This window comes from Dama dama, chromosome 17 (genome assembly GCF_033118175.1).
Source record: "Dama dama isolate Ldn47 chromosome 17, ASM3311817v1, whole genome shotgun sequence".
NCBI lineage: Eukaryota > Metazoa > Chordata > Mammalia > Artiodactyla > Cervidae > Dama > Dama dama.
The window spans coordinates 14,230,021-14,249,453 of NC_083697.1; the positions used below are offsets into that span (position 1 = coordinate 14,230,021).

A 19,433-nucleotide genomic window follows, 5' to 3' on the forward strand; every position below is an offset into this window, starting at 1 on the left:
ACCGCCTTCTCATGGCAGCCATCGTGGCTCTTTGGCCAAATTTCCTTCTGTCCTTCTGATTCCCTGTCTGGCCCCTCGGCAGCCTTCCTGCCTCTGTGACCTGTGACTTAAGGGCATAGCGTACATCACTTGTCTTGTCATTGCAGGGGGAGTGCATAAAAGGAAAGATGGAAAGTGTGTTAGCACACATGACTATGTTTTATCGTCTGCAAACTAGCTTGTTTAGGATTGGAACTAGCATCTAGGAAGGAGACTTGGAGCAGGGAGAAAGCCTTTTTTTTAAGAGGAAGGTGCGCTTAAGGACAAAAGGCGGCTGTGGAAGACCGTCTGAAACCTAGTGTGTGCACCAGCCTTAATCTCTTCGCCCCTCCCCCCACCCTGAACACCAGCAGCCTCTGTCCCGGAAGGGGTGCTCTGCGGGGTGGGCTGCCCACGGCCCCCGGGGCTCCGTGAGCGCTCGGGCGCCCCCTCCTCTCTCTGCCCCACGTGTGGCTGGGGCTGTGGTGCCTGTGAGTGAAGCTCAGCTGAGTGAGCGCTGCTGCCGGACCTCCCAGGAGCCGTTCTGTTTGTATCCGTGAAGCTGAAGTCATCGTATTCTCAAGGAGATGGTTTGGAAAAGCAGTGGGGATGTTTAAGAAAACACCGAGGTGATTTCAAACTGAAGCTTGCAGTGAAGAATGAGCTGAGAGCAAGATGAAGATGGGGCAAAAAAAAGGCCTTGCTGCCTGCCAGCGGTTCTGAGTACAGTTTCTGTTACCTCGTTCTCAGGGACACTTGACAAGGATGGGCTTTCTGCCGAAAATGACGTCTTTGATCACAGACCTCTCACAGGGCTGCTTTAATATACTACATCTCAATTTCACACTTGAGGAGTTAGAAAGTGTTCTAGTTTCATTCTTTTACAAGTGGTTGACCAGTTTTCCCAGCACCACTTGTTAAAGAGGTTGTCTTTTTTCCATTGTATATCCTTGCCTCCTTTGTCGAAGATAAGGTGTCCATAGGTACGTGGATTTATCTCTGGGCTTTCTATTCTGTTCCATTGATCTATATTTCTGTCTTTGTGCCAGTACCATACTGTCTTGATGACTGTGGCTTTGTAGTAGAGCCTGAAGTCAGGCAGGTTGATTCCTCCAGTTCCATTCTTCTTTCTCAAGATTGCTTTGGCTATTCGAGGGTTTTTGTATTTCCATACAAATTGTGAAATTATTTTTTCTAGTTCTGTGAAGAATACTGTTGGTAGCTTGATAGGAATTGCATTGAATCTATAGATTGCTTTGGGTAGTATAGTCATTTTGACAATATGGATTCTTCCAATCCATGAACACGGTATATTTCTCCATCTGTTTGTGTCCTCTTTGATTTCTTTCATCAGTGTTTTATAGTTTTCTATGTATAGGTCTTTTGTTTCTTTAGGTAGATATACTCCTAAGTATTTTATTCTTTTTGTTGCAATGGTGAATGGTATTGTTTCCTTAATTTCTCTTTCTGTTTTCTCATTGTTAATGTATAGAAATGCAAGGGATTTCTGTGTGTTAATTTTATATCCTGCAACTTTACTATATTCATTGATTAGCTCTAGTAATTTTCTGGTAGAGTCTTTAGGGTTTTCTGTGTAGAGGATCATGTCATCTGCAAACAGTGAGAGTTTCACTTCTTCTTTTCCTATCTAGATTCCTTTTATTTTTTTTTCTGCTCTGATTGCTGTGGCCAACACTTCCAAAACTATGTTGAATAGTCGTGGTGAGAGTGTGCACCCTTGTCTTGTTCCTGATTTCAGGGGAAATGCTTTCAATTTTTCACCACTGAGGGTAATGCTTGCTGTGGGTTTGTCATATATGGCTTTTATTATGTCGAGGTATGCTCCTTCTCTGCTTGCTTTAAGTGTGAAGCTACTGATTTCTGGAAACAGTCTCTCCCCTTCTCTCAGACTGCTTCAGATTCCTTTCTCACATGACTAGTCCCTTCACCAACCCCATGTGCCTTTTCAGCACACTGCTGATATGAAGCTTGTAACCTATTGATGAAAGTTATAAAATCACACTATTAGGTGTCATCATAACTTTTATATACCATTGGAGCAGACATATGACTTTGGCAAAAGATAGGAGAAAAATACAAATAAAAAGATACTGCTGGCTATTCCCTGCCACTTCTCAAATATTTCTCATAAAAGTTCTTATTCAAGCCAGAATACCTTCTCTTTATCTTTTAAAATGAGCTTCCCTGGTGGCTCAGCTGGTAAAGAATCCACCTTCAATGTGGAAGACCTGGGTTCGATATCTGGGTTGGGAAGATCCCCTGGAGAAGGGAATGGCTATCCACTCCAGTATTCTAGTCTGGAGAATTCCACGTACTGTATAATCCATTGGGTCGCAAAGAGTCAGACACGACTGAGCAACCATTCCAGTGCAGGAGACGCAAGAAATGTGGGTTCGATCCCTGGGTCAGGAAGATCCCCTGGAGAAGGAAATGGTACCCCACTCCAGTATTCTTGCCTGGAGAATTCCATGGACAGAGGAGCCTGGAGGGCTACAGTCTGTGGGGTTGCAAAGAGTCAGACATGACTGAGCACATCTTTTAGATTAAAACAAATTATTTTTTCTTTTCTTCCATGAAATCTATTTTGGGCTGTATGTAAGTATGCATGTGTATAACTATATTTTTGATGGTATGGTTGCCATTTAATTCTTTGAATTAAAGCAGGTAATATGCCCAAGAGCATTTCTAAAGCACAGTATAAGTCTTGGTTAATGTCTAAGTCGGGTCTTCCCTGGTGGCTCAGTGGTAAGGAATCTGCCTGCAATGCAGGAGACATGGTTCAGTCCCTGGGTCAGGAAGATCCCCTGGAGGAGGGAGTGGCAACCTAGTCCAGTGTTCTTGTCTGGGAATCCTATGGACAGAGGAGCCTGGCGGCTGCAGTCCAAGGGGTCACAAGAGTCGGACACGACTGAGCGACTAATCCACCACGACCACGAGTGTCTAAGGCATGTCCATCTCTCAGCTAGTCTTTTGAGAAGGGAAAGCCCGTTCCTTACTCTTGAACTTTGAATTTGCATCTTTGGTGTGGCCAGGGTGGCAGCCCTCTCTGTCTGACTTTTCCGGAAAAGGACAGAAAAGATTGAAGTGTTTTGCTTGTTATTCAGACCAGACTCTTGGCTTTCTTTCTGAGTTGTTTGTGTCTAATGCTGGTGTAGCTAATCTGTTCAGAATGTTTGATTTTGGAATATTCTAGTTCTTCAGGTTACTTGATATCTCTGGTGTTGCTCTGTCAGATTCATTCCATTATAATAGCGGCGAGTGTTGAGGGAAAGGGTCATTGAAAAAGGGAACAAACCACGTTGTTCTTTATGATATCCTGTCTATAACTTTACAGAATTGGTATAGAATTAACATGAAGGAGAGACAGATTCCATTTTCTTCTGGATATGGTTTATCAAGGCAGCTATCCTGTTGAAAAAGAAAATTTTAGCATAGTTCTTTCTTAAATTTAAAAACAACTGTTCCAATGAAAACACTGCTCCTAATATTTTGTAATAATGTGAGATGTCCTGATTAGATATTTATAAAAAATGTTAATTAGAATTTAAGTGAACCCTATGAATCCCAGGATACTCTTTTCCCATCACTAAAAACGCCCAAGGCCAATGGGGAATAGCAATTCAGATTCTTCTCTATAGTTTTTGTGTCTTTTGCCTTGGCTGACTCCGAGTTAACTATTAAAAGAGAATAAATGCCCTTCATGATTTGCTGGACATTTTTCTCTTATGTAATACAAGGTTTACTGGGAAATAGGAGCTTAACCAATGATGTGCTGGAAAACTGCTCTGAAATAAGCAAAGCCTTTATTTGCATTGTTTGCTCATTCCTGTGGTGTAAACACTTCCAGGAGGCTGATTTTAAGCTACCAATGCAACATCACTCACCTGGAGCTGGGAAAAGATACAATCAGTTTATCAGTCTGGGCTCTAACCTGCCATCCCAAACACGTGTTTCACCATCATGATAATCGTCCTCAACAAGACCTCTAATTCCCCACGTTGTGCTAGGCCCTCTGAGAGCAGAGAGCAGAAGCCTTGAGCCCTGACCTTTATTGGATTATAGGCAAGGATTCAGGAAATGTTAGCTGAAAGACACTCTCTACCAAGAGCCAACTGAGAAGGAGTTGTAGGAAGTTGGGAAAAGGAAATAACTTCTGGTTGGTGGCATCAGGGGAAGTTTCACAGAAGGAGGACTTGTGCTTGGCCTCGAGGAGTAAAAGTCTAACGAAAAGGGAAGGAAGAGGGAACACATGGATGCAGTAGAGTGTTGTCACTGGTTGCCTGATGTCACGCAGTTTAGGATGTGCATGTGCGTGAGAGTCTGTGTGTGTGTAGTTACAAAAGAGACGGATTCCTGTTTCCAAAAATTTTGCGAGTCCAAAATACAAACATTTACCAAGTGCTTGTGGAAGAGATTATAAGGATCTATTTAAACTGCCCACTCATTTATCAAGGCCACAGTGAAGAGCCAATGCCATCAGCAAAGTAAACAGAAAAATAAAAGAGAATATTAAAGTCAAGAGTCAGCCTGTACTCTGCTGGAACATCAAGGAAACTGGGATGTCTGTGGTGGAACCAGCGGTTGGAACTTCATGTCATTCCATTTTCCTTCCTCTTGTACTCAGGTAGCTCTCTAGGCCACATGCAAGGTTCAGAAAGCAAGCACGCTAGGTTCTTTTTCAAAAAAGTTCTCCCTGAGCAGAATGTTTGCTGACGTCTGAGGGTCAGAGACACTGGCACCTGTGGCTTTAACACAGTCCTTAAGCGCTGTTATGTCGACTGCTGATTATCTGGAAGAGCATCACTGGTGTCCGGGTGTGCTATTTTAGAAAGGGGTGTGGAAGCAGGAGGGGGAGGGAGGAAGAGGGAAAACACGGAAGTCCAGACCGCTCAGCTATAAATTTACTCAGTACAGACTTGAGTAAGAAGATTCGTGCCTGTATACTCCTTTCAGGAACAGCAGAGCCTTGTCCTGGAATTTTGCAAAAAATTTTAAACGCTCTGTTACAATTCTGTAGTCCTTATTGCTTTTACTGTTTACTTGTGAGTAGCACAAATGGTTACCTAATAATTTCATTGTCAATTCGTAGACGTGGTTGTTTCACGTATTTGTCCTGTATGTTTGTTTATATGGTATGGTGGTTTAGTCGCCACGTCGTGTCCGACTGTTGTAACCCTGTGGACTGTAGCTGCCAGTCTTCTCTGTCCGTGGGATTCTCCAGGCAAGAACAGTGGAGCGGGTTGCCATTTCCTTCTCCATTATATGGTATATAACTTTCAAAACCTAGCCCATCTCCTGTTGAGTCTTGAGAATGTGTAAGACAAGTCACGGGAGGAGCAGGTCCCTTCTTGATAAAATAGCTGTCCCGTTTGTGATCTGAACGTGTGTTTCTCTTCAGATATGCCATCTGTTACTGTGACCTTCTGGTGACTTCTGAGAGCTTTGTTTATAAAGAATGTAATAAGCCTAGCTTGTTTATGGTGGTGGGGGCGGGGGTGGAATACTTTGTAATTGCTATGGCTTGAGAATAAATATGTTAGAAAAATACAAACAAATTCATAATATCTATTTGTTGTTTTACCTAGATTTTTGAGAATTTTTTTTATCAACTTGCTTAGTTTTGAAATATCCCCCGCCCCACCACTGTGAATCAGTATTATCTACATCTGGTAAATGATAACAAAACTTTAAAACATATCTTCCATATGTCTTATGGAATTCCTTACTGAATTTTTTTAACTTAAATTCCTTACTGGATTTCTCATAGAGACCTCTCTCATAAATTTATGAAAGAGCCTCAAACTTTTCCCCCCCCACCCCTCTCACAGGGAAGATCAAGAAGAAACTTCTGCAATTCGAGTTGGTTTCATCACATATAACAAAGTTCTGCATTTCTTCAATGTGAAGAGTAACCTGGCCCAGCCTCAGATGATGGTGGTGACTGACGTCAGCGAGGTCTTTGTTCCTCTGTTGGATGGTTTCCTTGTCAACTATCAAGAATCTCAGTCTGTGATCCACAAGCAAGTACCAAGTGCTTTATAACTGAGACCCAGGCCACTGGTCTGTCTGTTCATGTCTTGATTCAATCACATATGTCTTGCTTTGTCATTAACAAGGGGGTTTTAACACATGGATTATAAACCTCTACGTTAGGTCTGTCTCTTCTCAGCGTAGACCAGTGTCTGAAACGAGGAATGATTTAGTACTCACACTCAGCCCTGTCCCTCCCTTCTCTTTGCTGGAGAGGCAGCGCAGGAGTTATTTCCTCTGCGTGGATCAGCATTTTCACTGATGATGTAGCCACTGTTGTATAATCATAGTCTAAGAGATCAGAAATGTGGTAAATAGAAAAGTAACATTTATAAAGAGCGTGATTTTTGTAAATGTTCCAACCAAATCATGAATTTTGGTGCCAAACCACACCAGGGTATCGTTCCCTGAGGAGGGACCTGTGAGATTCACGCACAGGCGTTCAGTGTAAAATGAACACCACATGTATTTAGCCTCGATGTGCTCGTGAGTTACTTCTTGATGTGTGTTATAAATATGCTGAGTATTTAAAGCCTTTTGCTCATTCATTCTTACAGTTTATTGGATCAGATTCCAGAGATGTTTGCAGACTCTAATGAGAATGAGACCGTCTTTGCCCCTGTCATCCAGGCTGGCATGGAAGCCCTAAAGGTGAGCAGAAGCCTCTTGTGGTTGGTAGTAAGTGAACTTTAGAAATGACACACACACGGGAAGTTTCATCCATGAAAAAAATACAGCCTTCATTAAAGCATGCAGCTTGCTGGAGGCTGTCCCCCACTTCCCCGCAAATCTCAGGAGGAAACGGCCAGACCGCAGCTCGCTCCCAGGGTTTACATTCCAGTGCTGTTAGCATCCGAGCAACTGGTTCTGTCAGGGTTTCCAGTTTAGCTCCTCCCTTTGGCTTTTATATGAACTTTATGTGATCTATTTTTAAATTATTGCAGCAACATCTGAACCACCAGATATGAAGAGGAAAACCCCCATTTCTCTCCTTCCTTGGGGTTTTCAAACACGCAGGGGCAAAGTTGTGACTAGTCAGTGGCAGAAGCAGATGCTGCTGGGCCTCCCGAACGCGTCGTGGGTGTGGGGTTGGCATGTCTCTGCTTGGGAAGCTGGGCCAAAGTGACTCTGGTCATTGTCATCGTAATAAGGACAGTGATTTGAGGAAGGCAGAATGGTTGGAAAGTGCTTCACTCCTAATCATTATTACCTTAGCACAGGAGTCACCTTTGGTCTAGACAGCTAGTTCCTGAAATTGGTTTTTTAATCTTATTATTAAAGCTACATTTAAATTAATTTTTAAGATAAAATGGCTAGCAATAATAACAAACAGCAACAACAACCCTACGGAATTAAGTTTATGAACTACTTCCGCATAAATTTTGTGACCAGACGTTTTAGTCTGGTTCCAGTATAGATGCTTGCCTGGGTTTTTTGATCTTCAGAGTATTTACTGATGAGATCAAAGACTTGCAGATATCCCTCAAAAAGCCTCAATACATGTTAATTTAACATAAAATTAAAGATAAAGTTTATATCTGAAAGCGATTTGGAAATATTAATTTTCACCCCGTGGAAGCCAGCAGTGATCATTGTTGGGACTACAGAAAGACTTTAGGAATTCCTATTTTATTCCACAGTGCTAAAGACAAATATCTGTTTCAGTTTGAAAGTTCTGCAGTTGTTGTTATTCTGTCCTCCGATAAGGTGTCTAGAAATTCATATGCAAATTTCCTGATATGTGATAAGTTATACATGATGCTACAGGTATTTCTACCCTAATGAGTTCATCCTGGGAGTAACAGTATATTCACATGCACGTGCCTGAGAGGAAAGATGAGTGGAGAATCGCAAGCCAGTAAATCATTAGTTAAGACCGCAGAGTGGCTCTTCTTTAAGTGAAGTGAAAGTCGCTCAGTCGTGTCTGACTCTTTGTGACTCCATGGACTACAGAGTCCATGGAATTCTCCAGGCCAGAATACTGGAGTGGGTAGCCTTTCCCTTCTCCAGGGGATCTTCCCAACCCAGGGATCAAATCCAGATCTCCCGCATTGCAGGCGGATTCTTTACCAGCTGAGCCACAAGGGCTCTTCTTTCAGTTCAGTTCAGTTCAGTTCAGTTCATTCGCTCAGTCGTGTCTGACTCTTTGTGACACCATGAATCGCAGCACGCCAGGCCTCCCTGTCCATCACCAACTCCCGGAGTTTACTCAAACCCATGCCCATCGAGTCGGTGATGCCATCCAGCCATCTCATCCTCTGTCACCCCCTTCTCCTCTTGCCCCCAATCCCTCCCAGCATCAGGGTCTTTTCCAATGAGTCAACTCTTCTCATGAGGTGGCCAAAGTACTGGAGTTTCAGCTTCAGCATCAGTCCTTCCAGTGAATACCCAGGACTTATCTCCTTTAGGATGGACTGGTTGGATCTCTTTGCAGTCCAAGGGATTCTCAAGAATCTTCTCCAACACCATAGTTCAAAAGCATCAATTTTTTGGCACTCAGCTTTCTTCACAGACCAACTCTCACATCCAAACATGACCACTGGAAAAACCATAGCCTTGACCAGACGGACCTTTGTAGGCAAAGTAATGTCTCTGCTTTTTAGTATGCTATCTAGGTTGGCCATAACTTTCCTTCCAAGGAGTAAGTGTCTTTTAATTTCATGGCTGCAGTCACCATCTGCAGTGATTTTGGAGCCCAAAAAAATGAAGTCTGACACTGTTTCCACTGTCTCCCCATCTATTTCCCATGAGGTGATGGGACCAGATCTTAGCATGATCTTAGTTCTGTAGTTACTAGTAAATAATTTTTTTAAAAAGACAGGCGTGCACACACACACAGGAAATTTCATCCATAAAAGAAAATACAGGCGTCATTAAAATATGCATACAGAATCCCAGTTCAACCTCATATATCATTTCTAAAAGGGAGCAGTACTGTCTTGTCACAGTGGGTTCCGCACTGGCAGTCCACACGAGGTCTAGAGGCTGCTAAGCTTCCTAGAAAGAAAAAATGTAGGGAGCAGTGTGTGTGCGTGCTTTCCAGTGTCCAGAGTGTGGTGTTAGGGTGCAGGACGGAAATCACTGTGTCCCTAGTGAGCAGGGTGTTCCTGGAGGCCACTCAGCACCACGCCGACTGCACTGTGTTCTCAGCTGCCCGTCCGTTACCAGAGGCCACTTCATTTCAGCCCATCTCCTTTTTATTTTTATATTATGCTTGCAGTTTTAATGTTAGAGTAACATATGCCTTTCCACTGACGTTTAAAGAGAAGAAACGAACCTCTAAATATAACTAATCAGAAATCAAAGTTAATAAGTACACTATTCTTACAAAGTAGAATGAACTCCTTTTGGAGAAGGTAAATAACCGTCCTTCTGTGAAGATGAGGAGCTGGACATGCTGTCGGTGGCGGTTCCTGCCCCTGCCTGCTGCCAGGTTCCCCCAGCCCCAACCCTGCACAGGCCCCTCGGCTGCAGAAGGACGAGGAGGCGGCCACGCCCCAGCTAATGTCAGTGCAGTCACGTGTTTAAAGGGCAAGTGCTTTTTAAAACTACAACTTTTGGCCCCACTTCCAGAGATCCTGATTCATCAGCTCCACAGTTTACTGACTATCTGTATTTCAGAACCACCAGCATCAAGAATTGCTACTCATTCTGCAGTCTCTGAGAATATCCTCACATTAAGTTAACTCTGCAGAAAATTGCATGCCTGACCCTTCCAGCTTCACATTACACTTGGACTAAGAGTGCTTTTCATTTAACTATGATTTAATGTCTTAGTCTCTGCTTTTATTTATTTTTAATTTATGTCTTTAGCTGTGCCAGGTCTTTGCTGCCCTAGTTGCAGTGAGCAGGGGCTACTCTCGTTGCGGGGTGCAGGCTTCTCACTGTCGTGGCTTTTCTTGTTGCAGACCCCAAGTTTTGGCAGCTGTGGCACATGGGCTCTGGATCCCGGGCTCAGGGGCTTAGTTGCCCCGTGGCACAGGAAGATATTCCCTGACCAGGAATCGAGCCCGTGTCTCCTATATTAACAGGCAGCTTCTTTACCACTGAGACACCAGGGAAGCTCTTCTATGCTTTAAACTGATGGTTAAATTAAGAAAGAACATAATGAAGAAAGTTTCTTTCTTGTGTAGAACATTAAGTGGAGACATTATTGAATGATTCAGTCTCTAACATGTAGAAAAGATTCACTAGCTGGTTTCCTAGAGTCAGTTGTGATAAGCGTTCTAATTCATAGTTTGTTTTAGCCTTGACTACAATAAAACTGCTAATACTGCTTAGGGTGGATGTTCCGGTTTCCCTGACCTTTCTACTGATTTCTAGTTCCTTACATTTGCCTTAGGAATTCTGTTATTATGTGCCTTTAATTGTCTGTTTCATCAAAAGTTTTTTTTACAAATAGATTATTGCTATAAATAACAAACTAATGAAAAATATTTCTTCTGCATCTCCCAGGAAGATTCCAGGTGATTATAATTTGTTGTATAAGAGCAGAAACTACTATAGTACAGTTGGAGCTTGTCTGTGGGTTATACTATCTGCCTCAAGCAACTTTATCAGGTTCGGATGAAGAAAAAATAGCGTAAATGTGTGTTTGTGTAAAAGTGTGTAAATGTCTAATGTGTGTATGATAGTTCAGCTGCCCCTGACAGTCATACTATCTCATCATCTTTCAGCTTCTGTGTGACTAAAAATCAGTCAGACTTAAATTTGTATAAACATATACAAGGGTACTAAAAGTCTTGCCTGAAGTCATTATCAGGCTGAAGGCTAACAGTTTTGAGAATCTGCAGGGTAGTATCTAAATATTGAAGAGACCACATCATTCGTTCACTTGTTCTTTCAATCAGCAAAGACTGACCAAATGCCTGTGTTTTATGAGACAGTGTTAGGACTACTGTCCCTGTTTCTAAGTTGCTTACAGTGTGTGGAAGAGATGTAACTCTGTAATACAAGACATGATGTTTATTGCTGATGTTCCCAAAAAGCCGTGGGGAGGAGGGCAAAGAGTGCCTCTGGAGTGTCCAGGTCTGCGGCAGGTCAGTGAGCAGCTCAGAGTATTCTTCCCCGGAGGCCGGGGCCCAGGGTCTCATCCCCTCTGCGCAGGAGGAGAGGCTGAGAGGACAGCAAAGCACACCGTTTGTTCTTTGTGTCCAAGCGGAGACGCCGCAGAACCAGACTCCCCCACTTGAATTATAGCTTTACCTTCTATCAGATAGATGCCAAGTCAAAGCTATATATAATTAGTTGTAATAAACTTTTTGAAGCAAAGACAGAAGACAAAAATGGACATAAAACATGTGCAGATTTGTCACAAAGATAAAAAGGGACTGTTTGGAACGTTCTTACGCATACTTTCCAGCTAAAGTCTTCAGTTCTCTATTTTCTGTTGTACACGCTTCCGTGTCGACAGCACCTTGTACTCGTAGTGTCTTTTTTTTAATATATATAGTCTTTCAAAATCTGCATCTATTTTAAAATCTGAACTCATAATCCAACTGTATGTGAATTGCTGGCACTGTCTTTCAAGTTGGCCTCAGAACAGTTTTCTGAGTTAGCTTTCACTTTCCCATAAAACGAGATAAACAGAGTTTGCCAAAAAAGTTAGAGGGAAATGGCCTTGAGCGGTTATGCTTCAAGTACACCATTAGATGCGGGGAGTCCATCTCTCAGTCGTCTTCGCTTCCGTTTGGTTTCAAGATGCTATCACCACGTTCCCTCCACGGGAATTCATGGGGCACCTGTAGGGTGAGGGGCCAGACCTGAGGCAGGGGTAGGGCGGGCGGTGTGGCTGGAGAGACCCGCGGTAGGAAAGTCACAGGCCTGCCTTCCTCGTGGACCGGAGATCCTGGAAGACAGCAGAATCATAAAGGCTCATGAATTCTAGAAAAGTCTCACCTATAGAGCAGAGTGGGGCAGAGGTAGAGGCAAGCAGCTCTGCCAAGGGCAACCATAACACCTCTCTCGGAAGAAAGGACGTTGGAGCTGAACTTTGAACAATGGGTTCTCCAGGTCAGCCTTCCTCAGCCTGTTTCCATCATAACGAGAATGGCATGTCACTCGTCTAATCCTGTGTGATACCCTCATGTGGGCACAATCAGATTCTGGTAGAAACGTAACATTTTGTAGGGACATAAAGCGTATAAAGCCATAGGAGCTCTTTCTTTTATTGCTACTTATAAAAGATTTTTTAAAGGATGTGATTAATGAAATTATATCTGAAATTAATAGCCATTATATATATAAATAGATAAATATGGCTTCTTAATTTTTTTCCCTAATGTTATACTTTATCTTTTTTCCTTCAGAGTTTTACTCAGTGGGTAGTATTAACTAGGCAGTCATGTATGTGTAATTAGGATTAACACCATGTCCTGCATCATTGAATTCTCTCAGTATTTTTGTAAAACAGTTACGATGTTTCCTATGTCATATAATTAGATAATTGAGGCATGAAAGTGAAAGCTGCTCAGTCATGTCCAGCTCTTTGCAACATGGAATTCTCCAGGCCAGAATACTGGAGTGGGTAGCCTTTCCCTTCTCCAGGGGATCTTCCCAACCCAGGGATCGAACCCAGGTCTCCTGCATTGGAGGCAGCTGTTTGATAGCTGAGCCACAAGGGAAGCCCTGTTGAGGCATAGAGAAGTTAAATATTTTGCCCAGTGTCATTTAGCTAATAAAATGGCTGGGATTCTAAACCCTTGCAGACAGGAACCATACCCATGCTGTTAACTCCTGTGGTATAAAATTATAATCCTTCCATGAGTAGCAAAGATCTAGACAGATAGAAGAATTTTTGACAATAAATTCCTTAGGGAAATTGGGCAGGTGAGGCAAGAAAAGTCAGGGAGAAGATAGACCTTTAAGAAAAGTTTTATACCTTTTCTGCTACTTGAATTAAGACAAAAAAACACTTTTGTAAAAGTGACAAAAATGAAAAAGCTTTAGTCATAGAATTTCAAAGCCTTTAATGTGTTGGTATCAGTATCACTGGAAATTCTACTAGGCTTTGGTTATTGGAGCTAACGTGTGTCTCTTGCCAAGAGTGTTGACCGCCTGCTTCTCCTGTGTGGTGTCTGCACCATGAGAAGAAGGCAGCCTTCCCTCCTCCGCATTAATGTTGTGTCTGTCAGTAATTTTCAATAGAAGTCTCGGGCAACAGTAAAGCTGCTGCTCATACTGAGTCACACAGCGAAGATGGGACGGGCATGGGTTACCCCCTCCCAGGGTGTCAGCTGGGACCCGCCCCCTGGGACCTGTCCACAAAGCGCATCAGAGTCACATGGTCAGACACATAGCACTGGGCTCACCTTGAGTTCTCTTCATTTGCTTTTTGAGGAAGTTAGTCACAAACCCACATACCTTATTATTAGCAATAAGTTCACAACACATTTTGCAGCTGACCCGGCCCATCGCGTGTGCCACTGAACCCCATCTTTGCACACACCGCTCCAGGTCACAGAGAGGGAGAGATGTGCTCCAGCCAGAGGGAACAGAATGTGCAAAGATAAAGAGGTGTGTAAAGCATATGGTGTACTCCAGGAAAGCAGGGAGGGCTAGAACTTCCAGTGGAGGGGATGGTCAGGGCAAGATTAGACTGGAAAACAGACTCAGACTCAGCTCCAAAGGGCCTGGGAGCTGTTTTTACATGCTCTGTGACCTGGGCCAGGCTGGATGGGCCTCGGTTCTCCGGACCTTAATATGCAACCCACACTACCTTCTTCCCCAGGTTGTCCGCATGAAATAAGAAATGTGTGCAAAGGTCTGGGGCAGAGCTGCACACAGCAAATATTGGTGGCAACACATCCCACTGTTTCCTGGCTTTCCTGCCCAGATAAAGGGATGGGGACTTTACTCTGTAATGGAAAGCCTTCAGGCGTCACAGGGAGAAAAGCCACCTCTGTGATCAGAACGGTTGTCTTCATTTCGAGGCAACGATGTGTCCAGGTGACTTGGAGAAAGGCAGGACCGCAGAGGGGCAGGATCCTGCGTTACTTACTTGCAGTAAGTTTTGCTCACAGGTTACTTCTCAGCTCCCTAAATAAGATTTTAAATCTTGATGCTGAGTCGACATTCATGGCGCCCACCTGGGCTCTCTGTTACTTCCCAAGGACTACAGGTCGCCGGGTCATCGTGATCCCACGTTCTTTCCTTTTGTCCTCTTGCCTGAAAGCTGCTCCTTGGGTTTCACGCCGCTGCAGCACCGTTGCATTCTTGTGCATTCCTCCTCGGGGCACCAGTTCAGATTTCATCTGTTTACTGACGGTTTCAAAGAAGAGCTTCTATTCTGTCAGGATCCTGGGAATCTTATTATTTACTTCTACTTTTGGGATTCACCTGGTTCTGAAAGACTTCTGTTGGCTAAAGGAGAAAGTATTTTTACTGGGACACATCATTTTAATAGGTGTTTAAAACATGGTACAGAGACCTACACTTAAATATTGGCTCTTCAGGGATTCCCGGTGGTCCACGGGTTGGTACTGCATGCTGTCACCGTTTGGGGCCTGGGTTCCGTCCCCGGCTGGGGAAGTCAGATTCTGCAAGCCCTGCAGTGCAGCCGATGCATATTTATAGTCTCTTTCATTTACAGGTTGTTTGACTTGAAGCAGATCTCTCAGCCTCCCTGAGCCTGTTTCCCAGTCTATATAAGGCACAAGGTTATTGTCAGGATTAATGAGATGTATACAGTGCCCAGCTCATAGAAAGGACTTATATTTTATTTTTCAGAGTCCCTTACAATAAAACTTTCCTACCGAAGTCTTTTTTTTTTTTTTAAAGGCAGCAGACTGTCCTGGGAAGCTGTTCATCTTCCATTCCTCTTTGCCAACTGCAGAAGCACCAGGGAAACTCAAAAACAGAGATGACAAAAAAATGATTAATACGGACAAAGAAAAGGTATATGTAAACAGCTGCCCTTTGAAATGTCCATATGTCAGTTCTTACAAGGGAATAAAGAGACAGGGCATGTGTGATTTGTGTAGGAAAGGGGGCAAAGTTAAATATATAAATCTGGGGTACTGTACATTGTAAGGAAGATTGTGAATTGTAAATACTTTAGGAAACTGTATATTCCTAGGGAAAGGGATATCTGATCTACATTAAGATAAAATCTCAAGCTTTTTCATGTATAACTCATGTAAGACACTGCTTGGTAAGACTGTTAAGGGGAGGGGAGAAGTGGGGGAAAATGCAGAAAGGTCAGGTAGAGGGTGAGTGTGATGGACAGCCCCCTCGGACGGCAGTCCTGGCGTGCCCGGGGCTCAGAATACGCTTTGCTGAAACCCTCTGAGCTGTTGCCCTGGGACCCAGTCAGGGCGCAGGGTGAACCGTGAGACGGGCATCCAGCCGGGGCCCCGCGACCCCGGACAGGCGCCTGTCTCGGCCTGTGCAGGGAGGGCAGCGGCGTCAGCGTCCCTGGAGTCGGGGTCCGATGACCCACGCACGTGCGTGCACTTGACCTGGCACACGCCTGGCACACGGGGCGCTGACAGCCGCCCCGCTGGGCACACCGCGGCCCGCTTCCTCAGCTCGGAGGACGCAGTGGACGCTAGCAACAGAAACGTTCTGCGGGCTTCATTTCCCCCCTGTGCGCCCTTTCCTTCAGATCCTTTTCCAGCCTCAGACCAACGTCTACGACTCTCTGGCCAAAGACTGCGTGGCTCACGGCTGCTGCGTGACCCTCTTCCTCTTCCCCAGCCAGTACGTGGACGTGGCCTCCCTGGGGCTCGTGCCCCAGCTCACGGGGGGCACGCTCTACAAATACAACGGCTTCCAGGTAAATGCCCGCCGTGTTCCCCGGGTGCCTCCTGCCGCTTGGACCTCAAAGCTGCGCCCCCTCGTGGGCAACCGACAAACGTGAACTCTCGGGCCGAGGGCAGAGGACGGGCCGGTGGCTGAGAATTGCTTTCAGGGGAGGGCCACTGGCAGAGACACACGAGCGCGCGTGAAACACGCGGCCGGCGGGGCCTGCTGTGTGGCCCAGCGCGCTCAGCCCGGGCTCTGATGGCCTGGAGGGGGAGACGCGGGGCGGGGTGGGGGCTCAGGACCGAGGGGGTGTAAGCATACTGACGGCTGATTCACGGTGTTGTGCGGTATCGTAAAGCAATTATCCTGCAATCAAAGAGAAATTTTTTAAAAAATTACAGGAAAAAAAATTGCTCTCCTGCTTCCTAAGATATGGCAACAGATTGAGCTCATTCAGCCTCAGGTTTGAATATCACTGTGTAAGCTTCCCTGTTGGAGGGAGATAATATTTTCTATAAAATGTTTATATGTTATATAAAAGCTTATATTCAGTATATTTGAGTTTGCTTTTTAAAGTGACCATGTGTTGGTTTCAAATTGCTATGGTTTGAAGGGGTCAGTTCATTGTACCCCCTCTCTTCCAAGCCTGAACTGAGAGTCAAGAGATGGTCAGAATGTCAGCACTGGAAGGGACCCAGGTCTGTGGGACTTGCTACTCTTTTCCCCTCCGAGAGACAGACACCACCAGACACAGGGTGGGCGCAGATAGAAGCGTCTCCTGGACCCCTGGCCCTTGCAAGCTCCAATATTGAGGGCCAGGCTGTGCGTGCCTCCTGCAGGCTGCCCCCCACCCCAGAGGCTGCATAAGAGGCTGAGCTCTGCCCACCCGGCTCCTTGTCCCAAACTCAGACGTCACCTGCCCTCACCCGAGAAAGGTGAGGAGGCGCCTCTGGTGTGTGTACCCCCACATGGAAACATGGAGTGGGAACGAGTGTTCCCCCAACAAATGTGACAAATGTTCATCATCTTTATTTTGATGAATGCAATTATTTTTAATTGCATAGCTACGTACTTATATTGTAAACTAGCTAAGGGATTTGATAAGATCAAAGATCACAAATGAAATAACATTGAAAGGGCTTTCTAAACCCTAAGATTTCTGGATAAACTAGGTTTTAATCAAGATTTTTTTTTTTTTAATAGAATTGTTTTCAGTATTTTACCGCCACCTGGTGGACATGATTGTCCTTTATTTTTTAGATGCACTTGGACAGCCAGCAGTTTTTGAATGACCTCAGAAATGATATTGAGAAGAAAATAGGATTTGATGCTATCATGCGGGTTCGTACCAGCACAGGTACTTTCCATTTATACTGGTTTTCTGGTCTCTGATGTATAAGTGCTTCCTCTTGAAACTAACAACAGGCCAACAAAGAAAATGACAGTAAGATAAGGAGAAACAAAATTTTCGTTTTCCCTCCTCCTCCTCAGGTTTCAGAGCCACTGACTTCTTTGGCGGCATTTATATGAACAACACCACCGACGTAGAGATGGCAGCCATCGACTGTGACAAAGCCGTGACCGTGGAGTTCAAGCATGATGACAAGCTCAGTGAAGACACCGGGGCCTTGATTCAGGTGACTCAGAGCGGACGCCTGGCTTTTGCTTAGTTTGTTACTGACAGTGATCATTGGGGAGACTCCCAGGACCATCGGCTGTGCCAGTCTCTCCAGAAGGAAGTCCAAAGGTGGAAGGCACTAGATTGGAGGGCTCTGTGGCTTATTCTGCACACTCTGATTCCTGTGCTGTTTCTCGGAAGTAATGATGTCTATGGAGTGTTTGCATGAGAGCCCACAGACTTGAGGTCAGATGACAGGCATTGGTCCCCAGCCCCCGGGTTTGCGGCACCCCTGCCATGTGCCGGACACCGTGCTGAGAAGGGTCATCATGGCAGAAGCAAGTGTCCACAGGACATGGCTTTGTAGCAAGTAAGATTAACTAGAAGCCACGGAGACTGTGACATAAAACAGGAGAAATTCTAATGGTCAGTTTTCAGACAACAGTATCACCCTCAAAGAAGGGAGAGGTTGACATCAAATTGAGGAAGAACTCTAGCAATTAATATGTATTTTAAAATCACAGAAATGTGGAAATGGTTACTTGTTCACATTATCAAAATGTATATATTTATCATTAGTATAAAATCTGTCACCAGAGCTAGCTGTTTCTTTCTGGGTGAAGTGAGCCTGGAGTAGGACTATAGTAATGTGAAGGTATTATTTCTGGACCTGAATCCCTGGCAATAAAATCAAAGCTAGGAAGTGTAGCCTAGCTGTGGAATCGCAAACAGGTATTTGCATGTGAACAGCCCCATTAAAACCTAAGCTTAAACCAGCGAAATGAAATGCGTATCGCTGGCCATCATTCCTCCCTTGTGTTGTTTAGTCTTTAGCAGTAACAGGAAAGGCCTGCTGGAGGGTTCAGAGGCCTTGGAGCTGTGCACGCTCTTCTGTGCACGTAAGTAAGAGCAGGCTAGCTTGGGTGGACGTGCTCACCAGGAAACACGCGCCCGCAATGTTGCCTCTGCAGTGCGCCGTGCTCTACACAACCGTCGGCGGTCAGAGACGACTTCGGATTCACAACCTGGCCTTGAACTGCAGCTCCCAGCTGGCGGATCTCTATAAGAGCTGCGAGACAGATGCCCTCGTCAACTTTTTCGCCAAGTCAGGTAACTCTTTGCCAATCCTGGGGTGCAGAGTACCTTGCCTAGTGGTTCAGGCAGCCTTGTGGGTTAAACCGAGTTAGTAGCTAACAAGTCTTGGGATTGTGTGGCCTTCTGGTGGGTAAATTCAGAATTTATAAAAGCAGAGGGTGAAGAATAAGAGTCAGCATTTCTAGCTCTAGACAAATAAGCAGAACACTGAGTCCTTCCCAGGGCGACAGAGCTGAAATTGAGGAAGGTGATCCTGAGACTCAGGATGGTGTGCTGTGCCCTCTGGCACATGGAGATAATGGAAGAATAGGGTCCCTCTCATGAGACTGAACTGGATTACCCTTACCGAGATAATTAGGAAATGGCAGGGGCCCGAGGTGTTTTCTGGCTCCTTCTCCCCTCCTTGCCCCAAACCCCAGGTGAAATTCTGCACTGAGCTTTAGAAGAGCAGTCCAGCCTGTAGGAGTTCAGAGCATCCGAGATGGTGAACTGGTCTTGCTTTTCTCTGAGTAGAGTCCTATTTCTAATATTCTGAGGAAGAATCTGGACTGATTTCCTGCATTTTGTTATAGGTAGGCTGTTGTTTTCCATTGGCTAAACCATACTTAGTCAAGAGGAGAGCCTTATCCAATGACTTTAACATTTTAAAATGCTGTTATTCCTAGCTGAGGGGTCTGAAGATAATAGCAATTTATTCTTTTATTATTTGGAGGGCTCCATTTCTGAGCTAAACTTTTTGCGCCCTTTTCATTGTTTTGTGCAAATAGCTTTTAAAGCAGTTCTACACCAACCCTTGAAGGTCATTCGGGAAATTCTGGTTAACCAGACTGCCCACATGTTGGCCTGTTACCGGAAGAACTGTGCTAGTCCGTCTGCAGCCAGCCAGGTAAGTCACCTGCTGTCTTCC

General features: G+C 44.7%; 1 protein-coding gene across 3 annotated transcripts in view; it reads left to right on the forward strand.

Annotated features, from left to right (window-relative positions):
• SEC24D (SEC24 homolog D, COPII coat complex component) overlaps positions 1 to 19,433 on the forward strand; it is a 114,400-nt gene that overhangs the window by 80,259 nt on the left and 14,708 nt on the right. For all 3 annotated transcript variants that reach the window (XM_061164135.1, XM_061164134.1, XM_061164133.1), the window contains exons 12-19: positions 5,868 to 6,059; positions 6,627 to 6,720; positions 14,848 to 14,964; positions 15,674 to 15,844; positions 17,074 to 17,170; positions 17,305 to 17,450; positions 18,403 to 18,541; positions 19,294 to 19,412. In XM_061164135.1, the coding sequence (XP_061020118.1) occupies positions 5,868 to 6,059; positions 6,627 to 6,720; positions 14,848 to 14,964; positions 15,674 to 15,844; positions 17,074 to 17,170; positions 17,305 to 17,450; positions 18,403 to 18,541; positions 19,294 to 19,412 (1,075 nt within the window). The remainder of the gene's footprint in view (positions 1 to 5,867; positions 6,060 to 6,626; positions 6,721 to 14,847; positions 14,965 to 15,673; positions 15,845 to 17,073; positions 17,171 to 17,304; positions 17,451 to 18,402; positions 18,542 to 19,293; positions 19,413 to 19,433) is intronic.